This window comes from Syzygium oleosum, unplaced genomic scaffold, assembly GCF_021117445.2.
Source record: "Syzygium oleosum isolate NSW1041296 unplaced genomic scaffold, Sole_v2.1 Sole_v2.20, whole genome shotgun sequence".
NCBI classification, from domain to species: Eukaryota; Viridiplantae; Streptophyta; class Magnoliopsida; order Myrtales; family Myrtaceae; genus Syzygium; species Syzygium oleosum.
The window spans coordinates 3,384,236-3,409,468 of record NW_026607504.1 but is presented as its reverse complement, the minus strand read 5'-3'; the positions used below and the strand labels follow the sequence as shown (position 1 = coordinate 3,409,468).

Below are 25,233 nucleotides of genomic sequence, written 5' to 3'. Positions count from 1 at the left end.
AAGTTCTCATACATTATCTTGGTGTTCTTGCCTTAGCTGCCAGCTCTATCGAGGTCCATATTTGGTCGTGGCTTTCCAATAGCAACGTATCCCTCCGAAATCATCCAAGGGCCCTATTGCAGTACAAAGTCGTAGTCATCAATGCTTGGGAAATTTTTGCAATGATAAAAGTAGTTTCCCATAACCATGGAATTTTGAGCTCAGCACATTAAGGTGCTAAAACATACGCTTGTTCTAGGAACGCCCTAAAACGGATTAATAATTTTCCACTTATAGGGACATTTCCGATGCCCATCGACACATTTTGATACACAACACATGTTAGAACAAAACTGGTGTTCACTATGTTGACCAGTGCCGACAAGCCAAGCATCCATTTTTGTAAAAATAAAAATAAATAACAGTAAAAGAACAAAAAAATAAAAAAATAAAAACAGAAGAGAGAGTCCATTTATTCAAGGACGTGGACTGGCCCATCTCGCCCCAACCCAGCCCGTTGGCATCAAGTCCAATTTCGGTTCAGCCCGGCTCAACCATCAACACCAGCACAAGCCGAACCCATCAAACCAAGCCCGAGAGTCCGGCTCAGCCCAATTAAATTTTTTTTTTTAAAATTCGAATTTTTAATTATTTTTTAATTTTCTTTTAATTTTCTTTTTTCATTTCTTTCCTTTTCTTTTCCTCCTTCCTCTGCCACGACCGGCTGGCAACGGCCACAGGCTAGCTCGAGCTCACTGGCCTTGGCCGAGCCACGAGCTTGCCGGCCTCAGTGGAGCTTGGGCTCGTCTGGATTGGCCGAGCCTCGAGTTCGCCGGCCTCGGGCGAGGTTGAGGCGCGAGCTCGAAGGCTAGGTTGCAAGATGGCGAGGTCGAGGCGAGGTCGAGGCGTGAGCTTGCCAGAAATGGCGAGGTCAGGCCTCGCCAGCCTCGGCCGAGCTCGACCTCGCTGTGGCAAGGCTTACGAGCTCGGCCTCGCCTGAGGACGGCCGTCGCAAAGGCCAGCGACCGACGAACGGAAGAAGAAGGACAAATAAAAAGAAAGAAAAGAAAAGGATAAAAGAAAGAAAGAAAGAAAGAAAAATATAAATTATTAAAAAATTCAAAGATGAACAATTTCGGAAAGTGTTTTTACTTTCTTGAATTAGGGAATTCACTTTCCTAATTTTATACATGAATATTTTCTTTGACCGGAAAGTATTTTCGGTTGACTTAACATCTTTGGCGAATCAAACGGGTAAAAGTCCGGAAAACGAATTCCCGAAAACACTTTTCTTCAAACAAACGCATCCTTAATGTACAATATAAAAACCATGTCTCATAGCTTGCGCATCTCCATGAATAGAATAGAGTGTTCGAATTGTTGTTTGTGTATTCGGTTCTGCGATCAATCTTTCTCTGTTTTGTTTCCCTTTCCATCTTTGTATTCTTTATATTCATAGCGTGCTTTGGTCGTGTATGTATGATGGCTGGCAAGTGATGGTGGGAATGCTGCGGTGGTCGGAGACGACCGATGGTGGGGTAAAGCATGTGTGTCCCGTCCTCGGTATAAAGTGTGCTGTGTATGGTTCTCTGGTGAGGCGTGTGTGATCTCCGTTGTCCGATTTGTAGAGTACGTATCAGTATTTCGGCTGATAACAGAATAGTATTAGTATGTGTTAGTCTAGACATGGCCACGGTTCGGAACCGGCGGTTCCGGTTTGTGGCCATGTATGAACCGGAACCGGCGGTTTCGGGCCGGTTTCGGTTCCGGCCCGGTTCAGAACCGGCCGGTAAAAATTAAAAAAATAAATTATGAAATAAAAAAATAATGAATTATCAAATTATGAAATAATGAATTATTCAATATAAAATGTAATTAAAATGTATATTGTAATCAAATTTGGGGAAAAAAAGAGAGAAATTTTTTTTTTGGAACCCGAACCGGGCCCGTAGGCCACGGGCCGGTTCCAATTCCAAACAGCGGGCCCGGTCAACGGGCCCGTGGCCATGTCTATGTTGGTCTACACGTAGCTGAACCTTGGGTTCGGACTTTGGAGAGTCTGGAAGAAGAAAAACCAGTGAACGAAAGGGGTGACGGACTAAGAAATAGGAAAGAAATAAATAAAACAATAATAACAAAAAATATATATAAAAAAACGAAAAACGAAAAAAAATTGGTAGGAAAATGCAAGTCTCGAGTTGTTAGTTATCTTTTAAGAGTAGTTCTAATTGGATTTCATTTTATTCATAATCATCTAGTTTGGGGAGTTTTTTTTTTTTGACGAAAAAAAAAAACCATAGGTCGTGCTTGTCTTAGATGAAATGGATAAGAAGATAAATGATGCTGATAATAATAATAAAATAAAAATGACAAAAAAATCTCGCTAGGATCGCATTTAGAGAGATTACTTCGACGAATTTTTCTGTTTAAATATCACTTAGTACATTTTGTTTAGTAGATAATTCTCTTTGGTAGAAATTATATTTTGACTTTGAGTTAGAAATTAGTTCACGGGATTTATGTCCCGGGGCTCAAGCAACGAAACCTTGCATATTTTTTCCCGACTCATATCGGGTTATATTTTTTGCGTTTTATTTTCGATGTCTTTATTTTTGTGCTTCATATCGTTGAATGTGTGATTTTCATTATTTTTTGTTCGATATTATTTTGTCTCGTGTGATGGATTGAAAAACCATAAATGAACATTTAGTAGGGCGTACTTGGAGACTTAAAATGAAAAAGACCACATGACTCATGTTTTCAATAAAAAGCCGTGCTTAAATACCGAAAAGGCACTAATTAGACTATTAGAATAACCAAGTCCCAAATCCTAAATCTCTAGTTTATATAGGAAGTGGCCTCGCAACGTTACCCTTGGCGCCTAATTAGTTAGTGGTGACTCCTACCAAGTAAAATCCTTTTGTTAGTCAAATTAAATCAATCATCGTAGCGCGGTAATGGTTTGCGAGAACATGTGTGAACAAGAGCGAGCACCCTGAGTAGGCGATCCCTCATTCCCATTCAATATACTGCTGAACCCACTCTGGCTAAACCCGCTCTCCCTAAATCCGAGAAAAGTGTCAAAAAAGTCCCAAACCTTTTGCATTAGTACCAATTCAGTCATAAACCTATTGCAATGGTGCCAATTCAATCCTAAACCTTTTTTTAGTGCCAATTCAGTCCTAAACCTTTCGTATTGGTGCTAATTGAGTCCTAAACCTTTTTTTGGTATCAATTCAGCTCTAAACCTTTTGCATTTGTGCCAAATCAGCCCTAAATCTTTTGCATTTGTGCCAATTTAGTCCTAAACTTTTTGCATTTGTGCCAATGCAGTCCTTCGACAAGTGAATAGTTATTAGCCGAAAGGACTGAATTGACACAAATACGAAAGGTTTAATACTGATTGGCACAAATGCAAAATGTTTACCATTGAATTGATACCAAAAAAGGTTTACGACTGAATTGGCACCAATACAAAAAGTTTATAACTGAATTAGCATCAAAAAAAGGTTTAGGACTAAATTGGCACCAATGTAAAAGATTTATGATTGAATTGACACTTTTCTCTAGCTAACTGCCCCAAGCAAGGAGGATGAAGGATGAGTCCCATATCGTGGGTCGTGAAGATTTTGTGAATGAACTCGTGTCGCAATTGATCGATAAAAGAGACAGCTGTGACAACCTGGGAGTGATTTCGGTGGTCGGTGAGGGAGCCATCGGCAAAACAGCTCTAGTGAGGAGCGTCTGCAACCGAGCAGACATTGAGAATCATTTTGACCGCTGTGCCTGGGTCCGGGTTGGGCCGGAGCCTAACCTGGTTCATCTCATGGTCAACTTGCTCAAGCAGCTGAGGGTTCGGGAATTGCGAAACGTGGAGCGTATGCACGAGGAAAAGCTGTCCGATATGATCCTAGAAGTCCTGCTGGAGTGGCGTTATCTGATAGTCCTGGATGACTTGTGCGATCTCCATCTCATGGACAAGCTCATAATGGTGCTCGTGGACTTGAGGAACGGGAGCAGAGTAATCGTCACGACTCGTAACCCCGACATACCCTCTTCCATCGATCCGTGGTATTCCACGCATCTCAAGTTGAGCCCCCTCAACCGAGAACAGAGCGAGAAGTTATTGGAAAAATGCAGCCTGGCTTTCGATGTGGTCGATCCGCCCGTGGAACTCCTCCATCTCAAAGAGAGGATTCTTAGTAAATCGGGCGGTTCTCCCCCAATGATCCTTCTGCTCGGAGGACTTTTATCTGCCACCACGTTGGACAGATGCACCGAGCTAGCCAATGGGCTTCCCGATCGTCCCACACTCCAAGATGTTGTGCGTTTGAGTGTTGATCAACTGCCAGACTGGTTAAAGCAATGTGCTCTGTACCTGACTCTGTTCCCTAAGGAATCTGCGATTCCCACAAGGAGGCTCTTCGGACTCTGGTCAGCTGAAAAGCTAGTATCTTCAGCGTTGGAGAACGAAGTAAACAGAGTTGATCCAGAGAAATGTCTCGAGATTCTGGTGTCTAGAAACATGGTCCATGTAGCACGATGGAAATGGGATGGGAGTGCCCGAACGTGCCGCTTGCCTGGAACGTTGTACGATGTCTTTTATCAGATGGCTAAGAATGAAAGATTCCTCAAGATCTATGACTGTTCTATTCATGATAAAGGAAAAGTTCGATGCCCCGCGTGTCACCATACATAGGGATATTTCTGGAGGAGGAGAAGCAAAGGCACAAGTAAATGTGCCAGAAGCAGCAAGAGAGCGATCAGAAACAAATGCACAAGAAGCACACGTGAAGATCACTCCTGCCGAGCCACATCAAAGAATGTCCACCTGCGACAATTCCATGCCGTGCGGCATCCAACAACTTTGTTGCTATGTGTCATTCAACACCATGAAGCTAGGAACAAGGGCCAGAGAGATAGCGGTGTTACTTAAACCGCTAGGAACAAGGGCCAGAGAGATAGCGGTGTTACTTAAACCGCTAGTGCCAAAGAGCGACTCAAGTTTGCTGAAGAGGGACTCGAGTTTGCTGAGGGTACTTGACCTCGAGGGTGTCTACAAGCCTTTGCTTCCGGAGGAGCTTGGCAACATATTGCCGAACCTAAAGTACTTGGGACTGAGATGGACTCTTCTTGAATGGCTTCCGGAGTCAGGTGGCGCTATTGTCACACCTGGAAACTTTGGATCTGAAGTACACTAACATACCTATCTGCCGGATTCAATCTGGGAGGCAGAGAATCTGCGACACCTATACATGACCGAGGTTGTCTGGGATGACGCCGCTTGTCATCAATTGGAATCCAATAAATCATTAAACTGCAACATCCAAACCATTTGGGGCTTAGTCATAAAAGATGATAGTCCCATGTTGAAAGTGCTGCGCGAGTCGACAGGCCTAATGAAGCTGGCTCTCACGTGGGATGGCAAGACGGTATCAGGAGCAACCAAGCATATTTTGCATCTGGAGATGCTTAAATCCCTCAGATTGCGAAGGAAGAAGCCAGCCTCATTTACTCGGATGGAAGATGAAATGAGTAACATGAGCGGGCTCGAGTCTCTTTCCAACTTGTACCTGCTCGGATATTTGGGCATGGAAAGCTTGTTGGAGTGGTACATCCCACCGAACCTGAAAGTACTTACCTTGTCCACGTCGAGACTAGACGTCGATCCGATGGGAGTCCTGGGGAAGCTGAAATGTTTGACCACTCTCCGATTATTTGCGTCCTCATACGAAGGCAAGACATCGAGCGTCTCAGAAGGAACATTTCCGAGCCTCCGTGTATTGAAACTGTGGAAGCTGGAGAACCTGACCGAGTGGACTATACAGGCAAATGCAATGCAGTGCCTCGAAGACTTGGAAATTAAGGACTGCAAGGAGCTGAAGAACATCGACGGACTGCAGCATATCAAATCCTTGGAAGTAATCACATTGGTGAGAGTGCCGGATGAACTTGAGCTAAGTGCATGTCAAAGTAATGCAGCCGAAGGTGCCAATCATAGCAAGAAGGAATTGGTAATATGATTGCCGCAAGCAGCTCTCTCTCTACTTTTGCTCTACATGTTTGCTTATACATTTGGGTTGCCATCCACAGGGAGCATCTCTTTGACTGTGCAAATAATAATTTGCTTGATTTAACTCCCAGTGCTTGTTGCGTTATGTAGAATCTGGAGAGGTGCTTCTTTTATAGCTATACGGTGTTCATGTTATTTTGCTCAGGGGGTGTGGGAGGGGTGGGTTTTGGTTGGGGGTGGGCGTGGCGTTAACGCGTGCGAATAACAAACAGTCGTGGTACGTGCGTGTGAGCGTGCGTCGGGTTTTCCCTCATAGAACGTAGTTAAGCTTTTATAGTGTTAGTGGCGATGGATTATTAGTCTTAGGGGTGAGCAAGATGGACCGCCCAAATCGGAATTAGACCGGACTGACCGGTTTGGGCCGATTCTCGGGAATATCGGTTCGGTTCGGTTCTAAAAGTGAAATCGATTCGGCGTTTGATTCTCGGTTCTAAGATAATTGACGGACGATCAATAAATATATATTTTCTAATTTTTCATATATATAATATTTAATATATATGAAAAATATTTAATATTGGTCCCATTGGAACCGATTGTTCAATTTTTTCATATATTATATATTTTTCCAATTTTTTCCATGGCTTTATTATGGGATCAAATCAGTACTATAAAGGAAAAAAACGGAATAATCATTTCCCGGTTCACAAATAATATTTAATATTGGTCCCATTGGAACCGGTCCACGGTCCCAAGACTAGCCGAGTCACATGAAGACAAGGAGGAAGGAAAGAAAATACTAATTTCCCCATCTTGTTTGGGTGTGCGTTGGGAGAAATGTAGACCGTAGAGAGCTAAATGAAAATTCACTTTAATTAAATAAAGAAATCCTTTTGTGGGTATATTACTTTAAAAGAATCAATGTAGTGTACACAGGCTTATGTAATTACAATCATCGTGGCCTTTGTCGCACGAATTAATATGACATTGTTGACACTTGATCATGAACAGGATGAAAAATGAAGAAGACGAAGATGACCATAGTGAATGACTCTGCATCCCGTCTCGAGGAAGATTCGGATGAATGGGGACCAAAAGTGCGCGAAGGTTTTTTCATCGAGGACGTCGACAAGGAGAAGAGTGAATGCCAAGTTAGGAAGGACTCGATGAAGGCCTTTGCATCCATAAGAGCAGGTGTCAAACAGAAAATATGATGTTTCAATGCCAATGTATTTTTATCGATGACATCAATAAAATATGGGTGTCATGTAAGACTTACAAATTTTTTTTAAAAAAGATTATGCATATCGTTCAAATGGAGACTCGATGATGGTCTTCTTCAACATTTATCGAAATATACAGAATTCTATGACAGTACAGAAAAAGAAGAAGAAGAGATACGTCTTTATAGAAGCACGACGAATATTTTGGTGGGAATAATTCAAGTCAGGAGTCACATGAAGACAATGAGGAAGGAAAAGAAAATACTAATTTCCCCATCTTGTTTGGGTGTGCGTTGGGAGAAATGTAGACCGTAGAGAGCTAAATGAAAATTCACTTTAATTAAATAAAGAAATCCTTTTGTGGGTATATTACTCTAAAAGAATCAATGTAGTGTACGCAGGCTTATGTAATTACAATCATCGTGGCCTTTGTCGCACGAATTAATATGACATCACTAATTATTTACATTTATCTATCTCCATGATGCATGTCCGGCATTCTTAACTATGTCAGGTAAAGGTGCCGCATCAATTTAGGAGTATATTATTGGGACAACACAACATGGATAGTAAATGCAATAATGGCACATCAGTGGGGATATTTTTATGAATGCTCGAAATACCACAGGATTGTCCACCTAACTAATTACGAAATATCAAACATGGCAAGCTTTCTCATAACCTTAAATTCACGTGAAGAAGGAAAGTGGTGGGGCTCAATATTTTGATTTTGTGATATATGGTGATTTAACGATGCCAAAGGTTGGGCCTGCGAGGCTTGCCCCGATGTGGGTGACGCCTCACCAGCCCTCGCACGGGACCAACGCGGCTCGCCCAGATCTGGGCACCGCCTGCTCTTGCCAGGGCCTAGCGAGCCTCGCTAGCCCCGAGTGAGGCCTTGCCGACCCTAGGCAAGGGCCGACAACGCTCGCTAGGCCTCGCCAGCCCGAGTGATGGCCGAATTCGCCCAGATCTAGGCGAGCCTCGCTCAGGCCGGCGATGGGCAGCGGCGGCAATGCACTACCGGTGAGGCTTGCCCTTTTTTTTTCATTATTGTTTTTGTAAATAAAAATTTATTTTTTTATTTAATTTAAATAAGATTTAAATGAGAAAATAATAATAAATACCATGCAGGAGAGAGAAATTGATATAAATATGCCACGTCAGCATTTTCCATTAGAAAAATTGACGGTGTTAACTTTAGGACTCAATTGAACTAAGTTGACAAGTTTTAGGACTTGATTGCACTTTTTGTAAGTTTTAGAACTCAATTATACTTTGGTGATAAGTTTTAGGACTTTTAGTGAATATATCCCTAAAATATTTAATGTAGTGCAAATTCATGTGAAGAAGGAAGGTGGTGGGGGCTCAATTTTTTTTCCCTAAATGTGGGACCAAATTTGGATTTTGTGATATGTGGTGATTTAATGATGCCAATGGTTAGGTAACAAAAAACATGGAAAATTAATAAAAAAGTTCTAAACTTATTATATGGGTCCTCGGCGTCCAAGAGCAGGTCTCTAGTGCCCAAGCCCGGGTCCATAGAGGCCAGGCCTGTCCCCCGGTGCCAATGCCCAGATTCCCAGCACCCGCTCCGAGTCCATCGAGGCCAAGTCTAGGACCTCGATGCCCGTACTTAGGCCCTCGATGCCTGTGCCCAGGTCCATCGAGGCCGGGCCCGAAGCCCCAGCACCCGGGCTTGGGTTCACAAAGGTTGAGTGCGAGATCCCGGTACCCAAGCTTGAATCCCCAACACCCAGGCCAGGGTCCACAAAGGCTGTGCTCGATTCCATTGAGAACTGGCCCGGGACCTCGGTGCCCGGGCTCGGGTCCATCGAGGCTGGGCTCGGGACCCAGATGCCCATGCCCCAATCCTTGGCACACTGGTCAAGGCCCATTGAGGTTGGACTCGAGACTCTAGTGCCCATACCCGGCTCCCCGGCTGCCCATTCATAAGTTACTAATACCCGAACAATATATGTCTATTTAGAAAATTTTAATTAGATTTTCCATACCAAATGATAAAATAGATTTTTCAGTTCATTTTTAGATTCAGTCAAACACCGGAAAATATTGTTATTTTCTTGTAAAATGACTTCTTGGAAAACCATTTTAAGAAATGTCATATTTTTCGCGAAAAAACAGAACCTAAGCTACGTCATACACTGCTATACTTATAGACTCTAATTGAATTTTGAGAGAGAGAGAGAGAAAGAGAGAGAGAGAGAGATTTCTCACATTTTTAACTAATTTCTTTTGCCAAACATATTTAACTTGTTGAACATTGAAAAAATGAAGAGACACGAAGTTAAGGAGACGAAATTAAAGAGCGCAACGGTTTGTTTCAAAACTTTAAGCCGTTAGACTTCTAGTGTTCCAAATTTTTTTGAACTCTTAATTTATTTTCCGTTTGAAACTACTTCATACCCTCCAATTTTAGGTGGAATCTTGGCTGCTATTATGCCTGAGAGAGTGCTTGAATAATAAATATATCTAAGGGTGCTAGTTGATTAGTATTATGAATAAACAACTAACAATGAAAAACTAAGCAATATGACTTTAAGCATTAAGAAAAGAGAACAATACAAATGAGATTGATTATTTGTTTTTTTTAATGATTAGAATATGAATAGTTCAGGTCTTTTTTAATTATAAATTTCAAACTTCTGACCTTTTCCACGTTATTGGGCTTTCACGAACCACAATGCAGACTCACTAGTTCTTGATGCGTATGTTGAAGTTTCTGCGCAAGATTCGAGGACAATTAAGAGGTAAACATCTTTGTTATTATTATTACTAGCAAAAGCGCACACGCATGATTTGTTTACGAAAAATTAACGTCTAAGAATTCTTAAAAATTGTCTTTGAAAGAAATATTTGAATTATTAGTTGATAGAAAGAGATTATTAACAGAATACGAAGCAATTGTGCACATATATGAAAAGAGAAAAATATCTCGATATCTGAATTTTTTTGTAAGGTAGTTAATTAAATTAAAAAGATTCACAATTTAAAACTGAAGTACGTTAAGGATGAGATAAAATTATTAATTTACACATTTAACTATTGATAGAATATTTATAAGATAATTAAAGAGGATATTTTTGGAAGAAAAAACGATGGTGATCCTGTAAAAATAAAGTGTCGTCTTTATTATAAACGATTATTTTTTTAGACCAAAGACCTAATTGACTTTCCGACATGCAACCTGAGTGCAGCAAATTGTGCATTCATTTAATTGGGAAATGAGTGACCTTATTGAGCCGTAGCCGGAATGATTCTATTGTTCAGTTTGAAAGACATAAACATACTCGATGTCAATAAATCTTTAGAAACATTGGTTCATCGTAAATGCTGTTGGTTTACAAGAGGGTGCCTAGAAATTTATTAGTTGAGTAAGTTATTAGTAGGTCACCAATTCGGCTGTTAAATCACCAATATCTATTTGATTGTCTACAAACAGTTCCAATAAATTACCAACTTTTATCCGCATAACGCACCAACATATCAAAGTTGCCCACTTAATTTGAGTGAGTTACCAACTTTCTGCATAAATCTATCAATTAGTTTTTTATTATCAATTCTTATTTAAATCGCTTACCAACATATATTGTTTGATCCATTTCAAATTACCAACTTTTCCTATAACTTGCTAGCCTTTATAGAATTTTTTTAACTCTTAATCAAATTGGGAAAATTACCAAGAAAGTCCTAAACCTATTGCACTTGTGCCAATTTAGTCCTAAACCTTTCAATTTGGCCGTAAATAATTGACGTAGACATCGGCCATTCTACGTGGCACGACCGACGCTAACGTAGATAATTTTTAGAAATTTTCTGTAATTTTTCTGAAAATTTCCTTTTTTTTCCTTTTTTCTTCCTTACTTTTTTTTTTCCTGTCTTCTTTCTTTCCCTTTTCTTTTTCCCAGTGGCCGGCGACCGGCCACTGGCCATATGCAATGGTTAGCAAGGGCGGCAAGGCCGACCCCTCGCTCAGGCGAGGCTCGATAAGGCTGACCCTCGCTTAGGTTAGGGTAGCCTCGCTTAGCCTCACCCTCGCCACTGAAAAAGAAAAGGGAAAGAAAAAAGAAAGGATTAAAAAACATCATAAAAAATTTAATTTTTTTTTTAAAATTATCTACGTCAGTGTCGGTCGTGCCACGTAGAATGGCCAGCATCCACGTTAGCAATTTCCGGCCAAAATTGGCCTAATAGACTAAATTGATAAATTATCAAAAGGTTTAGGACTGATTCGGCACAAGCGCAATATGTTTAGGACTTTCTTGGTAATTTTCCCTAATCAAATTACCCCCTTTATTTAAGTTACTTATCAACATTTTTTCAATAAAGTTACCAACTAGTCTGTTATTGTAGCCATTTACCAACATTTATATGATCATCCGAATTACTAACTATTATAATAACATACCAATTTTTGTGGAAGTTGTCCATTCTTATAGGAAGTTACCAACTTTTTCGTAGACGAAATTAGTATTCATTTTTACATTACTAACTTTTATTTAGACACTTGCCGACATATTTAAATCGGTTTCGGCACTATAAAGGCTTATAGCTTGCCCACTTTCAAATGACGTACTCATCATTGTGAGGAAATTGGTTTACGGTCTACTACACATACGCCCTCTCTCTCTATCTGTGGTTTTGATTTGTCACGAGACAGTTTGTGGTGAAGACAGTCCATCCGTCCATCGAGGGCAGCGTTTTTAACCGCTCACCATGCTAACGATTGGTATGTTGCAATTCAACGAGAACTAGAAACGTTTAATGTAGTGATACTTTTGAAAAAACCTGAAGAAGATGTTGACATCCGCTCAGTATTCATTCATTCACTGTCTCTATTATGCCTCCTTCGCATAGCTAAGCCATGAGTCGCATTTTGCTGGTTAACCGATACATCGTCCATTCGTCCTCTAATGACTGCCATAGCCTGCGAAAGCTTGCCGTGTTTCCTGCTTGAGTCATTACTTTCCCTCTCTCCATTAGCCCTTAGTTCTCATCTCTGAATCATTCGGCATCAGCTTATTTGTTACCGGCAACATGTCTTGCAGTCATTACTGGCTTGGTCCTCATGAGGGCGCGGAGGCTGTCGGAGGTGCTCTTTTCTTCGAGCGACGTGTGGAAGGAGTGGGAGTTGAGAGGCGTGGTCTTCTTGAGCCTTGCCCTCCAAGTCGTCCTCAGGCTTGGATCGGGGTGGGTCACCTGGTCGGCCTACCTATTGGCCGATTCGGTTGCGATCTACGCGGTCGGCATGATCTCCAGCAAGATCCGGGAAATCAAGGCCGGCAAATTGTTCAGCAAGATGGACCCACACACGGAGCTAAGCGCCTTTTGGGCACCGTTTCTGCTGCTGCACTTGGGGGGGCCCGACACAATCAGTGCCTACGCGATGGAGGACAACGAGCTCTGGCTCAGGCACTCGCTGGCGCTGGTGAACCAGGTGGGCTTGACAGTTTATGTCCTGGGAATGGCGTGGACTCATCCTACCCTATCATTCCTTGCCATTCTGATACTGCTCTCGGGTTTCTATAAGTATGGTGAGAGGGTTTGGGTCCTCCGCGCCGCCAACGACGAGTACTTCGAGGACTCCCTCGCCGAGTCCCGACCCAACCAGAAGGATCCCGACAAGATTGTGGAGGAATGGGAGTTGAAGCAGCGGATTGGGTACGACGTAGTGCCTCATCGAGTAATCGACATAGATAATGATGATGTTATTATGATCGATTTTGCGATCGCCGAATTTTCATCTAAAAAGCTGAGTTCCCGGAAAGACTTGGAGGACCAAGTGTACAAGCGTGTTGTGGGCACAATGCTATCAGCCAGCCGCTTGCTCGACACTAGTCAGCGACTTTTCGCGGATCACTTGGTCAGTATGGAGGAACACGACAGTCACCTGTCGATACTCAGCGGCAAGCACTGTGCAGAGAATTTCGAAGTCATTGAAATCGAACTGGGTCTCATCTACGACCAGTTCTACTCGAAGGCAAAGGCGGTCTATACGAGATGGGGCTTTATTTGTAGACTCGCCATCTTATTCTCGATCTGTGTTGCCGTGGTGCTCCTCTTTTACTGGCAAGCGATCATACTCAAAGCCGGATCTATTCTTAACCTTTCTGTTGCTAGGAGCGGCCATTTTTGTCGAGTTATATGCATTGGCTCACATTCTTTTCTCCGACCAGCTCGCCTGTTGGCTCTTTAAGAACAAGCAATCAGTCTTCTTTTATTTTATCAACCGAATCCGACCGTTGTTGAAAAGGCGCAGGTGGTCTAATTCCATGGGCCAGTACAACCTGATGTCCTTCAAAGAAAATGACTCCTGCTGGTGGAAATTCCTAAAGCTATTGCACATCGAAGAGATGGCGGTGAAGTTTCTCTACCAAACCCACGCGGACGTGACTGACGATATCAAAGTCCTAATTCTCTCGAAGATCAAAGAGATGGAAGCGAAGGACGCGCAGAAACTCCCCTTCCGGACGATAGACAGGGTATCCCATGCATTGAGCACACACAAGTTGCTGGGTCAGTTGAAATGGAGCATCGAGCTGGACTTCGACGTGGGCATCATAGTCTGGCACGTAGCCACAGAGCTCTGCTATTACCTCAATGACGGGCCGGACAGCATTAAGGAGAAGTCCTTGATGAGTTTGCACTTGTCTCGGTACATGCTATATCTCCTAGTTATGTGTCCTTCGATGTTGCCAGCCAAAATTGGAAAAAGTATCAGGTTCCGAGACACTTAGAAAAGGCCCAACAAGCGTTTCGACTTGCGTAAAGTCGCTCAGGATAGACCTGCTCGTGGCCACAATAGGAGAGAGCGCAAGCCCGACATCTCGGAAGAACCTGAGAACGCAGAGGCTTGTAAAGCGTTGCTTGCTCGTAAAGCTTTGCTTGACCAAATGAAGAACTCAGCCAAACGGAGCGTGCCGAAGGACTTAGCCAAACGCAACGAGTTGCTTCGCCATATGATGAACTTAGGCGGACGGAGCATGTCGAAGGAGGACCAATTCAACGACTTGCTTAGCAATGGGTGCCAGGTGGCGTTGGAGCTGGAGAGCGTCCCGTGCGAGTGGAAATGGTCAGTGATCAGCGAGGTGTGGTTGGAAATGCTAATCTACGCGTCCCACAAGTGCAAAGTGTCATGCCCTGAACCCTATGGCACGCGACAACCCTACCGAGGTCGATTCAGTGCGACGTCCCAGGACGCGTCGCTGACCCGAAACCCAAAACAGAGAACAATGCACAAGCGGAAGCAAACAAACACCCGTACAAATTAAAATCACATGACCAAGGATAGCAGTAATACCATAAATACAACTTGCACTAATAACGGGGATTTACAATGTCTATTACAACAGAATAAACATATAAAAGCCAAAATGGGTCAACAGCCACCAACGTCAAAAAGGGGGTACGTGGCTCGGCGGTCAAGCACTATATCTAGCCGGGGCTCCTCCCAAAACGTATTGGTATGCCTGCCCTCCTCAAGGCTGGGGGTTTGAAAAGTGGGGTTTAAACAACAATGAGAATAAATCTCAGCGAGTAAGCCCCCTAAACCTAAACTAGGCTAACATGCACCTCCTGACAAGCACTAATCAACACCCAATCAAAAATATAAATGACTTAGGCCCTCGGGCCCAAACCCAATACTCAATTGACCCTGTAGGTTAGGCACTTTATAAATTCACAATGATAACACAGAACCCAATCGTGGCACATGCACAACATCACTTGGTCACAACGCATGTCATGCATATGTTTATGCTCATACTCGTGCTCATGTCTCATCAATGCACTCTTGCACACTTGCACTCTTGCACACTTGCAATTTACCAATTCTCCTCCGACCCGCGTAAAACGCATCGGGTCTATCACTTCGAGATCGATATCTGGCCCGCGTAAAACGCATCAGGCTCATGACACAAAACCCGCGTAAAACACATCAGGTTAGCCATTTTCCGGTAGTCCGGGCATCGTCCCACGTAACACGCCTCAGGACGGGTTCAATACCCCGCGTAAAACGCATCAGGGCTTTATGTGATCACACATTCACAATCACCAATTATTATCTGAACCCCGCGTAAAACGCATCAGGGTGTTTTAGGTGATCACACGCTCATGCCGTTCGTGCACACTCGTATATGCACATGTTATGCCAATGCTTGAGACGCACACTCATGGCCACAACATCACACTCGGCATTCGTGAATTCCATACTGGGCACTCAACATGATTTGGCTACATACTCAATTCGCATCACAATATGCCCAATGAACCAACCAATCCAAATCAGTCACAACATATACTTTAGCACCCAAATTCACGCAATTAAACACCAAAACCACACATGCCGAACGCCCATCAAGCATCTCATAAATTGGCCACGCCAAGCATATCATAGGGCATTACACAATCACAATCAAGCCATACTTAAATTAGCATCCTCACGGGCCGATCACCGTTCCCTAAGCAATTCACTCTAAAACCTTGATTAATCAATTATAGCCCGAATCAACCCAACACCAAATCAGCCATAAACAGTCCACCTTAGGCCATTAAATCACCTCCCAATCATCACATTAGGCCACAAGATTAACCATGAAAACAGCCACCATGCGGTCCACAAATTACATCCGCCAAGTTCACATTTTTGCCCGAATCAAGGCGCCTATGCTCAGCCACCCATCTGGTCATTCTAGGCCATTTATTCCACTCCCAAATTAGTATATTACGCCACTAAATCACCCCATAGTGAGCCACTACTCGGCCCTCATAATGTACCCACAATAATCCACCTATTAGCCCAAATCAAGTCCACATTTAATAGCCACCAACCAGTCCATTATAAGCCCTCAAAACATATTTAAATCATCACCTTAGGTCACTAAAAATCACCACATAACTAGCCACTCCACGGCCCAATCATTGCACCCGATATAGCCCGCATTTAGATCACGATTAATCGACATAATAATTCGATCGAGCCTACATTAGTCGGTCACCAACCATATCACCTTAGGCCACTAAATCACCATCAAATCACCACATTAGGCCACAAGAATCACCATGAAAACAGCCACCACTCGGTCCACAAATTACACCCGCCTAATCCACATTTTTGCCCGAATCACGGCTTCCATGACCAGCCACCACGCAGCACCTCATAGACCACTAAACCTCATTTAAATTATCACACTAAGTCACTAAATCAGCCACAAAGTCAGCCCTTAACATCCTCCACAAGTTAACCCCTAAATTACCCTAAGTAACCCCTAAAACTCATCTAGAAATGTACATTAGCCTAACTAGGGTTTAGGGTTGTACTCACTTGGATTCCTAAGCTCCCAACAAGGCTGAACAAGTGGGGAAAATGGGCGGGCTTAGCTGATTCCACGGCGGCGCAAGCGGCGGCGACGGGCGGCCTCCACGGCGGCGCGAGCGGCGGCTTGCGGACGGCGGTCCACGGTGGGGGCTAATCACGCGGCTGAGGAAAGGGAGAGAGAGAAAGAGAGAGCTGGTCGGGTGAGGGGTGGTGATGAGGACGGCGGCACACGGCGGCGGCTCCTCCGGCGATGGCGGCGGCGCGCGGCCGAGAGGGAGAGAGAGAGAACGCCGGCGAGAGGGAGAGGGAAATGAGAGGGAGAGTGAGCTGACTTGGGGAGGAGGAAAAGTGAGAAGAGAGAGAGAGAATGGGAGAGATATAGGCTTGAGGAAGATAGTGGGGTGGTTGACCAACTTTGCAATAATGACTATCTTGCCCCTAATCCAAGGGCTAGAATCAATTCTAACAAAAATACCTAGGGGCATCTTGGTCCAAGATTCTAACAATAATAATAATAATAAACAAGACCATAATATCCACTAATAAACCTCTAAAATTCGGAATCCAAGCTTAGGGGCCCAAAGGCAAAATCGTAATTTTCCAATCCCGGGTCAAATTTTCAATTTTCGACTCCATCGATCCCAAATATGACTGGCCACATAAAAATGACGTCGTCCTTGCAAAAATAGTCGCGTACGCCCACGAAACTCGATACCGAAGTCCGGACTCAATTCCATGATCGATCTCGCTCGATTTGCGATTTTAGCGTCTCTCACTAACGGGCGGCTGTTTAGGGGTTACGCGTATCGGCCTAGGGCTACTCGAGTCGTGACAGTCTCGATTTCCCAGAGAGCACGAGGATTTATCACTAGTTCCGGAGGTCGCGATCGTTCGAAATAAGTTTGGGATCGTTCGCCACGCGTATTCTCGGTCGTACGGAATCACTCGCGATCCAATCGTACGTTGTTGGCCAAACCAATCCGTCACCCTCCTTGGATCGATCCCCATTGGCCCAAAATATTCCCTCGTCGCATCTCGGAATCGGACTCAATTCACGGTCGAGTTCTTGGGTCCACGTACTGTATTCCTAGTTAGCCATTCCCTATTGGTTAGTATCCCGTGAATGATCAGTTCCGGGCGAGACTTACTAAAATGAAATGAGGAATAACCATCTATTTTATTAATCCCGGAAGTGGGTCGAATTCAGGACATTACACAAAGCGAGGGCTCATGCTCACGTGATGTGGCGGGGCAGCGAGCTCGTAACCCATGTAGGGGTGAGCAAGATGGACCGCCCAAACTAGGACCGGACCGAACCGACCGGTTTGATCCGGTTCTCGGGAATATCGATCCGGTTCCCGGTTCCTAAAAGTGGAACCGGTTTCCGGGCGGTCCGGTTCCCAGTTCTAGTGTGGAAACCGGACCGGACCGGACCGATAAATATATATTTTTCTAATTTTTTCATATATATAATATTTAATATATATATGAAAAATATTTAATACTGGTCCTATTGGAACCGATTGTTCAATTTTTTCACATATTATATATATTTTTCCAATTTTTTCTATGGCCTTATGGGATCAAATCAGAATTACAAAGGAAAGAACGAAACAATCGGTTCCCAGTTCATAAATAATATTTAATATTGGTCTCATTGAGACTGGACCGACCATCGGTCTGGTCCGGTCCACAGTCCCAAGACTAGCTGGTTCGGTCCTCGATCCTAGAAACTGGGAACCGATCTTCTCGGTTCGGTTCCCGGTTCTTGGGTTGGACCGGATCGGATCGGGAACCGCTCATCCCTAAATCCATGTCTGGCTTCTGATGGCTCATTACGGGCTAACCGACCACTACCAGAGACCGCACTCCCCGGCAATAGCAGAGATAATAGTGAATACCTGGTGAACGGTGGTGATTGATGATCTGCAAATTAGACAGATTTGTGCTTTATGGATTGTTAGTGTTTCAAATCCCCACTTTGAGATGAGAATTGTTATAGTCATTGTCTCGTAGATTTACGCGAAAAAAATTAAAGAATAAAAAAGCTCGACACTTCAATAAATGAATATTGTACATCAATACCATCTATGAAATTTTATGGGATGCTGCTAACCGTTTTATATTTAAATATTTTACCATTTGAGAAAAGTGGTGATTGAGAATTACAAATTAGACGGATTCGGGATTTATGGATTATAAGTGTTTCATATACCACCTTTGAGATGAGATTGAGAAAAGTGTCAAAAAAGTCTTAAACCTTTTGCATTGGTGTCAATTTAGTCCTAAACCTTTTTTTGATGTCAATTCAGTCCTAAACCTTTTGCATTGGTGCCACTTTAGTCCTAAACCTTTTTTTGGTGCCAATTCAGTCCTAAACCTTTTGTATTTGTGCCAATTCAGTCCTAAATCTTTTGCATTTGTGCCAATTCAGTCCTAAACTTTTTTTTGGTGCCAATTCAGTCCTAAATCTTTTGCATTTGTGCCAATTCAGTCCTTCCGGCTAATAGCTATTCACGTGTCGAAGGACTGAATTAGCACAAATGCAAAAGGTTTTGGAGTGAATTGACACAAATGCAAAAGGTTTTGGATTGAATTGGCACAAAAAAAAAAGGTTTAGGACTAAATTGGCACCAATGTAAAAGGTTTATGACTGAATTGACACCAAAAAAAGGTTTATGACTGAATTGGCACCAATACAAACGTTTAAAACTAAATTGGCACAAATATAAAAGGTTTAGGACTTTTGTGACACTTTTCGTCAGTTCGCTTGGTAATGAAGCTACACTGCTCCTCCCGGCATTGAGTGGTGAAGTTTCAACTTCTGGAGCCGACATCTTGCCCGTCTCTCTGTTTCCTCGTCGTCGTCTCCAAGAAGACAACGCGCAGACCCAAGACAAAGTCTTTGCCAGAGGATTTCGCGGTCCCAGTCCCTCGGATACCTCCATAAGGAACCGATCGAAGGAACTCTGCGCAACACGAGGGGGCTCAAGAAAACGAGATCTTGCACCCGGGAAATGGAGGCTCACGGCGCTGGCCGTTCAGTTTCGAGGTGTTCAAGCCTCAAGAAGTGTGATTTGCCTATGACATTGGACATGGCCAATTCAGGGGAAAAGATGAGGAAAGGGAAAATTGGAGTGTCTGAGCTCGAATGATTGGGGAAGAAGGGTTGTATTGGATGGTGAATTGGCCGGCACCAAAGCAAGCATTTTATAGTCGTGGGCCAATCGCCACCAGCTTCTAATTAGTAAGTACGTCACCTCTCTAACTCTCATACGATCGCACAGTAAACATGTAAACACAGAACACGACGTCGTACACGACTCGACGGACCTCCCTACATCTACTATTCGACCTCAAACTTTTACCCGAGAAACCCAAGCAAAAAACCCATCAGCATAATGTTATATCAGAGTGTAAGAAGCAAAGTAGTGAATTTCAATTGTCAATGTGATGTCCATGAAAGGCCCACGAACATTTAGCCTCCATTTATTTCACAAAAATAAATGATTTTCAAAAATATTTTCTAAAAAATAATCGCTTGAAATAATTAGCCAATACATATTAATTTTATTATCGAAAATAATTTACTTTTAGACAATTTCGTAGAATATGGAATTATTTTTCCTTCGTTCATTTTGTAAGTAATTCAAGAGATCATTTTCTGAAAAGGAAAATTTCAAATTATTTATTTTTTTGGCTAAACAAACACACCATAAATGAATTTTTGCTTACAATTTTCAATCTCCACTTTTGTGAAATAATTGAAGTCACCCAAAAGTTTCCTATTCCTGTGTGTACACGGTTGGGGTGTGCAACCGGACCGGGTTTACCCGGGAATAGACCGGCCCACCCGGAAAACAGGTTCGGGAACCGGTTCCTGTTTGAATCAGTCCAGGAACCGGTTCTATATTTTTGGAACCGGTTGAAACTGGTCCGGTTCCCGGGTCTAAGTGAAAACCCACCCGGACTGGTTTTTAGAACCGGTTTTAAGTTATTGAAAAAAAAAGTAAAAACCTTAACATCAGACTCTCACTTCTCAGTCTCGAGTCTTGACTCTCTTCCAGTTTGCGAGCGATTCCCTTTCCTTCTTGCCCTTCTCAGTCTGATCGCAAGAGCTCGCCGCTCGTTGCCGCGGCTTGGCTCGTCACCGCGGCTGCTTGCCGCTCGTCACCGCGGCTGCTCGCCGCTCGTCGCCCGCGGCTTGGCTCGTCGCCCGTGGTTGCTCGCCGCTTGTCGCCGCGACTGCTCGCCGCTCGTCGCCGCGGGCTGCTCGCCGCTCGTCGCCCGCGGCTGCTCGCCGCTCGTCACCGCGGCTGCTCGTTGTTGCAACCCAACTCATCGTCGCGGCTGATCGCTGTCTCAGTCCCCGCAACCCAGCTTGTTGCCTCTCGTCGCCTCTCGCCTTGTTGTGGCCGACTCCGACGCAACTATGTAGAGAAAGGTGAGTTCACAATTGAATTTTTTTTGGTACTTTTTTGTTAGGTGACGAGGTTTTTGTTGTAAAATTTTTTGGACGGAGGGGGGAAAAGGGACTAGGGGTTCAAACAAATTTTTGATAATTCTCGTTGTAAAATTTTTCGGTTTGATTGTGCTGCATTTGAGAGGAACGAAGGGAATGCTCCTTGTGAGTAGTATAATTCTTGCGATTTTCGAGTTCTTGTTCGATGTGTTTTGGTGCTGTGTTTTTGTGGTGATTGTTGTTTGCTTGTGGGGGGGTTGTGTTCGGGATGGTGGGCGACTGTATTCTCTTGACTTTTTGGGCCATTGTTCAAGCTGTGTGTTCGTTTGGTGGGGGTAAGCTCTAGGGTATCCATGGTGGTTTGGTCGGTCGGATTGTGCTGCATTTGAGAGAAAAGAAAAAACATGCTGCTTTTGGTGGGAGCATGCCAATTGCTGGATAGTGCTTGTGGATTGTTTATTTTGCTTCAAATTTCTAAAACCAGAAAAAGGAAAAAAAAAAACAGGTTATCGGGTAGATATTGAAATCAGACCGGAAAAATAGGGTAGGTTCCAAAATAGGGTTTAGGGAAAACAAGGTTGGTTCCAGGTTCAAAAATTGAGAATCGGTTATAACATGGTAGGTTCTAGGTTCTAGGTCTGGACCCTACCCATCCTGGAACCGATCACCCCTAGTACACGGCCACATACAACATTTCTTATTTCTCTCTCTCTCTCTCATCCTACAACAATTTTCAATCTTCTTTTCCAAATTAGGAAAAATGAAATCTTCGACATTACGTCTTATTTTTGCACACTCGAAAAATTTTATATTTCTTTCAATTTGGGAAATCTTTTGGTTGGTAAATTCAAGTCATTTCAGAAATTTTAACATATGCACAGTCGTCCGAGAAACCGAAAGTCATTTCTTAGGTCGACGTAATTCTACGCATAAATCATACAAAAGAACAAATAATCATCAACGTGATTAACAGTAACGATTCCTGTGGCGTGTTCTGCGCATCATGAGAAGTTAAAAGTACTCGAAATTTTCAGTTAATTCAACCAACAAATAGAATTCTACTATCGGGAACATCAAAAGCATGAGGGTTCGTCATTTCCCGGATGCAAAATTTTGCGACATGGGTCCTCTTTAAGCGGGTATTTGGTTCAATTTTCAAATGTAAGTGTTGTTTTTTTTTTCTTTTTCTTTCATTTTTAACGTCAAACGTGTACCATCTTTTACACGATACATTGAAATTTTTCTTACATATATTTTATTATGAATATTAAAAGTCAGTCTCAATTTTTCCTTAATTTCTTCTATAAATTAAAATATTATCCTCATTTGTGAGTAGTGAGATACGAAGCGAAGTGTATTAATAAAAAAACACAATGACATCTCAAGAAGTAGAAAAGATGGCAAAAGCTCAACTCGACAAGAGAAATTTTCTTGATCTGTAAGAAGCTGAATTTGATCGATATGTGGTTTTATTTTCATGACTCGACGAGAGAAATTTGCTTGATCTGTAAGAAGCCGAATTTGATCGATACGTGGTTATACAACATTTAATCCGGTGAACACGGGGATGGTAAAGAGTGATTCCATGTTATGCTTTTCCTCTCCCAGTGATCATGAGGTCAGTCTTTAGTATATGCATTAGCCCTTTGCTCCCACCTGAAGAATGTAGAAAAGAACTTCGAAGAGTTTTTACTATCAGTTCGTATGATCAACGCAGGCGACAAATCTTCTTCATTCAGAGTTATCGGGATGGGCCAGCTGATTCAAATATATTAAAAGGAGATATCATGTCTCTCTTTTTCTTTGTTCTTTTCTTTTCCGGAAGGCAAAGGCAAAGTATAATGTGAGGAATCATGCGTAATAGTGCAAAACGGAGACAGATTTCATCTCTCTTCACCTTTTGCTTTTCTTGGATAGACCTTGAAACGTACAAATGACAGATACAAAGCGGACAACAAGGTTTTAGATTGACGAAAGTGAGAACGGTTAGTTTTAGTGCTGTTGTAGTTAGATTATCGAGGAAATTAATAGAAGGCATGAGATGTCAACAAGGCATTGACTGCAATTTGATCTTGTGGGAATAATAAGTATTATGGTAGGCTACAAATTCTCTCAATCGAGGAAGTAAATCGACTTGATCTGCAACTAAGGGTAGTTGTTCTAAAGAAAAGAAGTGTGTAATTCATGGGGATATTAACATGGGACGCAACTCCAAGCCGACCTTTGTGACAATACTTATCGGCTGTTAAAGTAAGTTATGAATCCTCTCGAATAAGGGATTAAAATCGATTTAACTTACGATCAATGGCAGTTGCCCTAGGGGAAAAACTGGCTATAATGTGGCAAAGTCTCAACTTCTATGGAGTGTCCACAGCCCAACCTTTACACACGGCCCATTATGGGCTCCAATCCGCTAAGTGTAGGACTTTGTCAGAATTTCAAGGCCCAGAAGGCGTAAAAACGAAGTTGGACCAGTACATTTGATGAAATCCTGGTGGAATGCACACGGTTTTTACCATTGTAATGGTCCATTTTCGAATAGTACATACGCTACACTGAGGTAATAATTTCTCTCTTCGCAAGATACAATCAATCTCAATGCTAAAACTAAATCTCTCTTGCTGAAACTCGGCAATCAGCATGGCAATTTGACCATGAAACTTTATGGAAGGTGGGATTCAAGTGTGTACGCATATTATAGCGCTGCATTTCATGGGCATCACAGTCAGTTAACATGGATCTTCTTTCCGTGTTTGTGTTTCCTAAGCTTGTTGTCGAGGGAATTGAGGAAAACTTGTGAGGGAACTTTACAAAAATAAAATAGCTTCAATGTTGTGAGATTGAGATTAATAGAGAGAGGGAAAATAGAGTGACGGTGTTTGTAAGAGCGACTTGCTTCTTTAGTTGTTCATCCATGGTCAGTATTCTCAGCCTTGGAAGGAAGATGGAAGCGACTAGTACAGAATTCGGTGAAGGTTCGTTTATCTATTTGATGAAAGTTACTGCCTGTCCATAACTGTGTTCCTTCTACAAAAGCACATTCACGTGTCCTTTGCGGAAAAAGATTGTGAATTTTCTTAAGACAATCAATCCATCCCCTCTTGATTGTAGTGTTAGTCATTTCAAGCATCGCTTGGTGATACAGGCTAACACCGATGAGCGTGCAAGTTTATAACATCCCAAAATCCCATTTCGGATGTGAGAGACCTTATTGAGTGATTCATATTTAAATACTAACCTCTCAGATGGTCACCACCTTATGTGATCACCTGGAGTACTCTTTTTGGGACGTTTGGCCCACGTGGACCGAGCCAATTACATACATATTAGTCGAAAGAGCATTATGAGGCCTATTATTAGTGGTTTACAAAGTTGGTATACTAAGTGAGATGGGATTTTTGCAAGTGGCCAGCCATTTAAACAAATTGGACATATTTAATATCTAATAAGAGTCCGTCATATCACTTAGTATATCAAATTTGTCGGTCAATCTTAATATGCATAGCATTTCGCTGATTGAAATATAGAGAGACATGACTTTTTGATGGTCAGCTTGTTCCTTTTCGCATAGTATATCCGTCCTAATCATCCTAATCATCATTTTTATTCTCAAATTTGAGCCTGCGAGACCATTAATAATTTGTCCGTGTGAATATAATAAACATGGCCAACAAAAGTGCTCGTAACAATAATGAAGCTCAGGAGACTTACATTTAGCCCATTTCCAGCTTAATCTGGCCCAACCTGTTTTTAGATTGATTTGGTCCTGTATTACTTTCTATTGAGCTGATTTATTTGGAGTCACAAGCCCGAATCGAATTCTTAGAGTATATTAAGGTATAACTAAATCTAACACGAGCAAATCGAGCTCTTGCGCATTTTGGCTGATTCATTGAACAAAAGATACACACATTAATAGGGCACCGGCCCACACACGTGACAACACCTTACAAAACACTTTCTAATGTACGTCGACGTTGTCAGTTGCTTTGAAACAGAAAGTGTTTAAATGAAGGAAAGCATGTAATATATAAAATACATATACTGGTTATTGAGATGATAATATAAATTTCATTTGCTAAATGTGTTTATGACCATTATTCTTGCGATAAGACAGGAACTGTCCTATATAGGTGGAGAAAGGAGGTTACCAAAAAAAAGTAAATGATCGATAAAATTTAGGCTAAACATTTATCTAATAACAATGCTATCACTAATT

At 42.5% G+C, this 25,233-nt stretch overlaps 1 protein-coding gene across 1 annotated transcript; it reads left to right on the top strand.

The window, feature by feature from the left end:
• Positions 1-3,571: 3,571 nt before the first annotated feature.
• On the top strand, positions 3,572-5,180 carry LOC115693338 (probable disease resistance RPP8-like protein 2). The gene is made up of 2 exons (XM_056320582.1): positions 3,572-4,507; positions 4,644-5,180. Exons 1-2 carry the CDS (start codon positions 3,572-3,574, stop codon positions 5,178-5,180), a joined length of 1,473 nt encoding a protein of 490 aa, XP_056176557.1.
• Positions 5,181-25,233: the final 20,053 nt, after the last annotated feature.

Bases quoted from the DNA above. Each gene is read 5' to 3' on its own strand.
- LOC115693338 (XM_056320582.1), top strand. From the start codon at position 3,572: ATGAAGGATGAGTCCCATATCGTGGGTCGTGAAGATTTTGTGAATGAA. The intron at 4,508-4,643 runs GTCCATGTAGCA...TTCATGATAAAG, and splicing joins TTCTGGTGTCTAGAAACATG to GAAAAGTTCGATGCCCCGCG.